General features: G+C 44.3%; 1 protein-coding gene across 1 annotated transcript in view; it reads left to right on the top strand.

The window, feature by feature from the left end:
- The window catches only part of LOC127341839 (probable RNA-dependent RNA polymerase 3), a 32,459-nt gene extending 23,864 nt beyond the window's left edge, over nucleotides 1-8,595 (top strand). The window contains exons 14-18 of the mRNA XM_051367778.2: nucleotides 568-713; nucleotides 3,958-4,117; nucleotides 6,924-7,074; nucleotides 7,784-7,956; nucleotides 8,025-8,595. Of these exons, the coding sequence (XP_051223738.1) occupies nucleotides 568-713; nucleotides 3,958-4,117; nucleotides 6,924-7,074; nucleotides 7,784-7,956; nucleotides 8,025-8,270 (876 nt within the window). The 3' untranslated portion in view covers nucleotides 8,271-8,595. The remainder of the gene's footprint in view (nucleotides 1-567; nucleotides 714-3,957; nucleotides 4,118-6,923; nucleotides 7,075-7,783; nucleotides 7,957-8,024) is intronic.
- The last annotated feature ends 585 nt before the right edge of the window (nucleotides 8,596-9,180 follow it).

The raw sequence follows: 9,180 nt of genomic DNA on the forward strand, positions 1-9,180 counted from the left end.
GATTTGGTATGGATAGTTTGTTCCAAAAAAAATTAAAAATATACTCCCTCTGTTCCATTCTATAGTGCCTATTGTTTTTTGGCACGGAAATTAGCGCAAGAGTATTTTTTTACACAAGACCCCTGGCTAAACGACTTGAGATCAACTTAAAATTTGGGAAATCCATATCTTCCTAACTTAGCATAACAATTTTGGGAGCTAAACGATTTGGGAGCTGAACGGGGAGGGGGTAATTGAAAAAAAGCTAAGCTACAACCTTATATTCTGATACAAATGCCAAAAATCTATAGCCACTATAGAAAGGAACGGAGGGAGTATAATATTCAAAAATTTATCAATAACCATTCATTTCTCCATACCATCTTTGTTTAGAATTTAGAATTTAATAAATGTACTTCTGCTGAACATGCTGTGACTTATTTAACTTAAAAAATGAGAAGAGTTACGATTTGTGTGCCTTTGGGGTCATTCACTATGCTTACAAGAGCCTATGCCATTGTTTCATATTTTGTTTTATGCCATCATTCTGCAGAACTCTCACTTTTTCTTGAAAAAAAAACCTTTCAGTTACTGGAGCACTTCAGACCATCTGAAGCATGGGTTCAAAGGGTCCCGCCAAAAAAGACTGTACAGAAGAAGCCTCAAAATTTCAATGGTCCGGATCTGGAAATCCTTTTATTCCATGAGTTTTTAAAAACTAGATTTACACCCAGGTATTATTATCTTACGATTATGTTATTGCCTGGCAAAGCCTCCAAGATAGCTGAATAGTGCCAAAAAGCACTGTGCATCTAATTAATGATGATATTTAAGTTGTTGTCAGTACTCAATACATAATTAAAATATTGTAACATCATATTCATTTTGTGGGTAATCATCATGGCTAGTTGAAAACTTAAGATCAGAGATTGTTATAATGTTGGCATGTGCTATCCTTTCAAAATATTCCCTCCTGTAAGTTTTAGGCACCAATCCTGGCTGTTGGATGTGTTTTATGTTTACAAATTTGTGCCCTTTCTTTACATAATTTTATGATTTAGTCAATCGTCATTTTATTCCGACTCCCAAGTATTGGTGTATACCACATTCGTTAGCATTTCCAGCTAAAATCACAAAAGCTCGCACGCACATGCGCATACATGAAACTTTTTTTCGCGAAAACGCAAAAAGCTTTGCGTTTCGATTCATTGATAGAAAAAGAAATTGTATTTACAAGTCCGAAGAGTGGACCAACACCCATTCATTGATAGAAAATGAAGTTGTATTTACTAGTCCTAATAGTGGACCAACACCCACACCATACAACTCAACCCAAGAAACCTAGTCTAAGGGAGAAGTTGGCGTAGCCCTCGTGCTCCCGCATCCGCCCATGATCTTGCCTCGGATTTGATCGTGTCGACTAGGGAGTCCATTGAAGGTAGCTCGTTGTTGAAGACGATCGTGTTCATATGCTTCTAAATTCACCATGCCGTGAGTATAATCAATGAGTAGGTTCCTTTGCGCATATGATGTGGGTTGGATTGCACCACCAGCGTCCATCACTCCACGAAGTCCCCTTCAGCAATGGGAGGTCCAGCAGTAGATCGGATCCAGGATATGACCTCATGCCAGACAGTCCGCGAAAACGGGCACCCTGTCAGAATGTGTGACATAGCCTCCTCCGAATGGTCACAGAACATGGATCACGGCCGATGAGGCAACTGGCGGCACGCGAGTCTCTCACCCGTCCAACATCGAACCACACCCTAGGTGGCACCCAGAATTTCCAGTTCAACTTCCAAGACCCCGAGACGACTAACGACCCTTGGAAAGGGGCATCGTAGCAGGTCTTAGAGGAAAACTGGCCAAACAAGCTTGTAAAGCTCATCCATCAGGTGCACCCCTGTATCCTGGTCCACAGCTGAATCTACTGCCAAAGTGCCGGAGAGTTTACAACCCCTGAAATATATGTGATCCAGCTGCATTCGGTAAGTGCATGTTCCACCGTACATCGCTTCCTAGGGCATTGTGGAATTAGCGCCAGTAAATTAGGCACTATTTATCCGATTGACTTCCCATCCAACCATCTATCCTCCTAGAAAAGAGTGGAGGATCCATCGCCCAACACCATCACTGTGGAAGCAAAGAAAATATCGCGCTCACTCCTAGTGAACTGCATGTCAAGCCCGCGCCCAGGTCGCAAGGGATCTGTACGCATCCTCCACAACCAACGGGCCCTAGGGCTGATGGCCGTGCGTGCAAGGTCTGGTATACCAAGGCCTCAGTAGCACATCGGCCTACTCACCTTGTCCCAGTGTCCACCCTCAACATCCTTCCTGCGCACCCATACGAATCCGCGCAAAATCTTAATCACCTGCTTAAGGGCCTTCTTGTTTAGGGAAAGCACCATAAGTTGGAAGAGGGATTGCGGCGAGCACCGAGCGAATGAGGGTAAGTTGTCCCGCTCTAGGCATCATGGCTGCCTTCCATGTCGGCAACTTATCCCAATCCGATCGATCATCGGTTGGAAAGCTTCAGCTGGGAGTCAACGAATAGCTAGGGTATTCCAAGTACTTGACGGGGTAGAATCTGATTCCGAGCATTTTGCAAAGTTGGTGCGCAATTCAGAGGCTTCGCCAAAAACCTTGAGGTTGGCACAAACCGCATGCAGATCTGCCTCATCCAGGTGGTAGAAGATCACCACGTCATTCGCATAGAGCGAGACCGAAATCGTCATCTCTTGGTGGACCAGCCTTTGCAACATGCCTAGCTCCATGGCTTTCGCCGGCACCCTACTAAGCGTGTTCATGATCAACACCAACAATGATGGCAACAAGGGATCCCCCTGTCTCATAACCCTCCGGTGCCAGATGGGGGGCCTGGCTCGCTATTGAGCATCACCCGTATGGCCACAAGCTCACAAAACCTTGATCCAAAACCCAGTTTCCAGAGAACCTGAATTAGCAATCCCGAGGAGACCAAGTCGAAGGCTTTAGCTATGTCCAGCTTGAGCATCACCCTGGGTTCCTTAAGGTGGTGTAGGAACCTCGCCGTCTGCTCTACCAACATAAAGTTGCCGTGAATGTTGCATTTCCTAATGAAAGCGCACTGGTTGCGATCCACTAGCAACTCCATCCTAGGGGCGAGCCTATTCACCAAAGTCTTCGCTACCAGCTTAGCGAAAATGTGTATCAGGCTGATGGGGCGGTAATCACCCAAGGCCGCCGTGCCTGGTCGTTTGGGCAGCAGGATTAGCAGTGCTTCGTTAAGACCCTGAATTTCGCACCCGCACAACTTGGACAACTTGGCAAATGTGGCCATAAACTCACCCTTCACCATGGCCCGACAACTCTGGAGGAATTCCGCCGTAAACCCATCCGGGCCCGGCGCCTTCCCATGAGGGAGTCGCCGCACCACCTCCGAAATTTCATCCTCGTTGAACGGTGCCTCGAGCTCCGCATAAAGGAAACCGTTATCTTATTACTAGGTGTGATTTCCTCCAATCAAAGATTTGTTCCTTACAATGTAGAGATATCTAGTTTAACGGAAGTATGTAGACATGGTATGGGGAGTATATAACTCCACATGTGTGCCACACTATTACATACTCTTTTGTATGTGTGTTTTTTAAGATATTGCATAAAAACTATGCACTCGCATGCAATGTGAAAATACAAAGTGTTCTAATATATGCTAAAAACTATGGATTCACATGCAATATTTTCATCTATTTTTCGTTGGGTTTCTTGGAAATAGTATGTGAATATGCTTAAAGTGATAACGTATGTGTACAGTAACACGTAGCAAGTATATGCAAGATGGGTGTAACTGTAGTACCAAGATAAGATGCATGTAGAGACATCATATCTGATCCATATGCTTTTAAGTTATCTAGTTTTGTGTGACCATTTTGTAGACCTTTACATGTGAATTATAGAAACTATATGGTAAGATAATTTGATAATTTCCTACCCTCAGTTATGTGATGAGTACAGCTGCGGATTGTTGGTTGGTATATATGGATCAACTCTTGACAAGTGAAGTTCAAGAACATAAACGGGAAATGATAAAGACTAAGATGCTTGAGTTATGTGACATTTACTATGAGGCCTTGGATGCCCCCAAGACAGGGAACAAGGTTATTATCTGTCCTGGTCTCATATGAATTGTAGTTCTGACTATCGGCATCCTCTTTTTTTACTGTCAGTGTGTTGTTGTCAGCTGGTTTGTACTTCAATATCGAAAAAGTTTATTTTGTGGCATCCATCTCAGGAGTAGAGTCCACAAGGGTTAGTAATCAGAATTAGAGGCGTGGGTAGCATTATGTGCTGAGTAAAATATTCTCTTAACAATCATCATAGTGGTTCCGCCATCTTAGGTAGCATGCAGTTCAGTATATGATACTAGAGACCTTGAACTAGCAGCCCAAGGTATTGAGCTCCTTCAAGAGGAGTTTTGTTAGTCCAAATTTTACAATAATGGCATATTTTATTTTTTCTCTAACACACGCCTAAGCGAGTGTCTTTGTATATTAGAAGGAGCCGCAAAGAGGCGGAAAACTGTACAAACTCTAGCGGCACTACCAGAGAAAGGCAGAGAAACTAAAAAAAGGATCTAAAAGACAAGGACAAAAAGAAGAAAACTATACATGGGTTAACATTTGTTAACCCATCGGCCAGAGAGTCCGGAGGTCGAGCATGGAGAGGTAAGCGACGTAACTCCTTGGCGCCGGCAAGAATCCATAGCCGAGCCTCCTCGAGGATAGAGAATGAGAGATCCATGTGACAAGGGCTCAAGCTGTTGAAGACGACATCATTCCTGGATTTCCAAATTCTCCACAAGGTGAGGATGATGATGGACCTTGCAGCCTTGAGCAGGCTGGGGCGACACGAGTGGCAGCCATCTCAAACCAAGACAAGAAAGTCTCATCAGCGCATGGCAAACGGGCCTGCAAGCCAAGTCTAGACAGGGTATGTAACCAGACTTGCTTGGCAAAAGGGCATTGCAGCAGAAGATGACTAATTCACTCGGATTCTTGATCACAAACAGCACAAGTGTCAGAAGTAGATAGGCCATATCGCAGCCTGCGCTCACTGGTCCAGCAGCGATCAGCCGCAGCAAGCCAAGCAAACACTTTGCACTTGAGGGGAACCCAGCAATCCCAAATGGCCAAATGGTGCGGAGATAAAGTTCTTCCGGCAAAAAGGGCACTGTACGCAGACTTGCTAGAGTATAGACCGGAGCTTGAGAGATTCTAGATGAACTCATCCTTAGTGGCAGGCGACAGCACTTGAGCTTCTGTGAGATCGACCAAAAGCAAAAACTGCAGAACCCCTTCAGCGGAGAGAGTTCCAGTCCCTGATCCAAGAATTATTGGTAAGACCCTCAGCAACAGATCTGGAGCTGACAGCGCTGGGGCGAACAGCAGCAAGGACAGCTGGAGCAAGCTGGGAAATATTCTGTCCGGCGATCCATCTGTCAGACCAGAAAAGCACCTTGGTGCCATTGCCTAGCTTGATTGAGGTGGCCAAATGAACAAGAGCTTCAACATGAGCATTGGAGTGGATAGGGAACATGGCCCATGGTTTCGCAGGGTCAACACGGCGGAGCCAGGGCCATCTGGCACGCAGTGCCCAACTCAGGTGTTTGATGTCCAGCACGCCAAGGCCTCCCAACTCAACATGTCGACATACATCTTTCCAGGCGATGGCACAGCCCCCACCGCCATCATTGCGACCGGCAGACCAGAAGAAGTTCCGTTAGCATTTGACGATAGCCTCACTAACAGGTTTGGGGATATCAGTAGCTAACATAGTGTGGATGGGGACTGCAGATAGCACAGACTTGACCAACACAAGGCGATCTCCCTTAGAGAGGAGGTTGGCATGCCATCCAAAGAGCTTGCAGTGGAGGGTGTCGATGATGGGTTGAAGGTCCTGGGCCCGCAACTTGTAAATGGATAGAGGCACACCAAGGTAGGTGATAGGAAAGTCAAGGATAGGGCAAAGCAACTGATCAGCAATTAGTTGCCTATCCATCTCAGAACATCTGATCGGAGTAGCTGCACTCTTGAGGATATTAGTATGAAGACCAGTGGCTTCCCCAAACATTTGTATCAATTGCTTGATGGTATCACAGTCACTAAGGGTGGGCTTGAAGAAGATCATGGTATCATCAGCATAAAGAGATGTGCGGCAGGCACCCCGGCTGCCCGGCAGAGCTGCAAGCAGTCCCAAACGAGCAGATAGGTCGACCAAGTAGTGAAATACCTGCATAACCAGAACAAAGAGCATTGGGGATAGGGGATCCCCCTGCCTGACACCACGGTGGTGGAAGAATTCAGCGGAGGGATTGGTGTTGACCAAAATTCTGGTAGAGGCGGTTGACAGCAACAAGCAGATCAGATTAATCCAAATATGCCCAAAGCCAAGGTGCTGCATGAGCTCGATCAAGAACGATCAGGATACTGTATCTAAAGCTGAAGACAGTAGGGGCATTGGCAGAGTGAAAGGACTTAGCTAGCTGCTGAACAAGCATGAAGTTATCCTGAATAGTATGACCACGAATGAAAGCAAATTGATTGGGAGTGACCATGGATGGCAGAATAGGGGTCAGCCGAAGAGACATGGTTTTTGCAATCAGCTTGGCCACACTATGCACAAGGCTGATAGGTCTATTGTTGCACCAAGCTCATACAACTATTAAAGAGCTTAATCCTCGGCCTCTGCATGTTGGCCCAACCTCTTAGCTATTTTTTCTTCTAAATGCACATAAAAAATCTTGTCATTTTGTGAAACATCGCAAGTTGTGATGTTGAAAAGGAAGACATGATGTGGATTTTTTAAAAATTTGTGAATAATTTTGATTTCATTTGTAAGAAAATTATGCCGTATTGTACTCTAACTGATGTTTAAGCCTTCCTTCTCTGTTTATCTTTCAAATAGATCGATATCCCCCACACACTGAAGGTCAAAGAATATCCACACTATATGGATGGGAAAACACATCGGACCTACCATTCGACATCAGTGCTGGGAAAAATTTATGATCAAGCAAACGCAATGTCACAACAGTATGACATTTTTCCATCAGTCAGTAAGTTGCTATTTCTAGTTTGCTTTTTGGTCACCAAAGGTACTAACGGCTTGGAGACTTCCCAAGCATTAACTTCCTACAAAATTTAGCCCTTTCACTACTTTTAGGTGATGGTCAGAATTTGAATAAAAACATGGAAGTGTACTAAAATCCGAAAAAAATACACCTTTCAATGTTTGAGTCTTTTTTATGCTTGTAAATTTTCATGGGAAAAGGAACATTCTGGTCATAAAAAAACATTTTCAGTGCTTAAAGAAGCAATTTTTATACCCTTTTTGTACCAAAACTTTTGACATTCCGAAAATAGATTTCCCACCTGAGTGCACCTTTGAGTTTCATGTTCTCATTGGGTTTCTAGCTTATCTGTCTTTTTTTTGCAGTTCCAAGTTCCACCTGCTTGCACTACCTTACTGAAGAAATATCCATGTCACTTGGTTGTTGTCAATAGAGATGCACCTATCTATGCCTCGGTTCTAGGATTTTTAGGCAGTGAAGTATAGTTTAGCATGTGCTAGGCCATAAAGTTAGTACACAAACACATGGTTATGATTAGTTTTGTGTACACTCTGCTAACGTGACCTCAATTCGGTTACCATACATGAATGCACCTTTTGGCGGGTAAATTGACAATAACAACAGTTCTAGCTGTCTCTGGTTTCAAACAGTGCTTACCTGTAGTCTTGTTTCCTGTCTCCCTTATGTGTTTCAGATATAGCAGTCCTGACGTGCTTTACAGAGGAAGTGGTAACCAAAGAGTGCAGGGAGCAGTGGACAAGCCATTACCAAGACTATCGAAGGGAGAGCACATCCTTCTACGGTGCCAAGTACAGCAAAGAAGAGAGAAACAAGAGGTTTCTGGAGCTTTACCAAAAATATAAGCGGGTAAGCATGTTGCATATCTCACCAATCTTCCGCGCATTGAAAGCACTCAAACCCGGCCGCACTTACAGATACTGTACCATTCTGAGGAGTTTAATGAGAGCCCGAGGAACCACAACGAGGTGTTCGGCGAGGCCTGCGCGATCTACCAGATCGTCTACCAGTACGCGATACGGCGGGACAACATCAGCCTGTGCGGCTTCGCGTGGAAGGTCGCCGGCCGTGCGCTGTGCCAGCTCCACACGATCAAACGCGGTGGCCAGACGGTGCTCTGCTCGCACTCCGTCCTCCGGGACGCCTTCAAGAGGAAACGCTGAGGACACTTAATCTCCGCGGTTTTGGTCACAGGTGTATTGTGGTGCCCTTCCTAGAGCTCTGATTTCAGCCATCGTCCTTCGTGTCGAAGCAATAAATAACCTCTATGTAGTAGAGCTAAGTATAGAACGACTGAAATGGCTCCTTACACGGTTTATCCAACCATCACTATGATAGGTAGTCAATGCGTTGTGTGCGAAGGGGTCTATTTTACAGACGGTTCCTTTTATGAACTGTTTGCGAATGTGAGAGCCTTCGCAAACGAGTTTCCTTTGTCAAATGTCTCTGTCTTGGATGGTCGCAAATGACATTTATTGTTGGACGGCACTACACGGCGGCGCCGCACCAAAGGTTATTCCGTGCGACGGATTTCACGTATCTAATATACATACATGCATGCAGTGACATATGCAATTACGTCATCAAGATTTCCTCTAATTTGTAATTTAAAAACCTTTATCTCTCAAACCGTTAATCCATTAGAAAATCCATTTTCACCGTAGGCTTAGTTACGACGAGATCTTCAAAACTAGATCCCATGTTGGTATGTTTTGACAATTTTTTTTTCTGTCAGTAATTGCCAGATTGTTATAACTTACTTACCAGATTATTCACTAGTTAGTTGCCAGATTGTAATAAGTTGGTTGTTCACTCATGTATGTCATTGTGCACCAATGTAAAGCTTCAGGACACCTAATTTGTGTGAAATGATATCATCCATTAGCTCTTAGAGACACTTTAACACTGTTCATTAGCTGTACGTATCATTGCAATATTTATAGATGAGTACACTTTTATCCGATAACCATGTACAATTATCACAGTATGTCCGTTGCTAATCTGGTAAATCATATTATTATAACCTGAAATTGGTGTTACAAAAAATAATGTCACAAACATAGTGTAGTTGTG

The sequence above is a fragment of the Lolium perenne genome, chromosome 3 (genome assembly GCF_019359855.2).
Source record: "Lolium perenne isolate Kyuss_39 chromosome 3, Kyuss_2.0, whole genome shotgun sequence".
Classification (NCBI taxonomy): domain Eukaryota; kingdom Viridiplantae; phylum Streptophyta; class Magnoliopsida; order Poales; family Poaceae; genus Lolium; species Lolium perenne.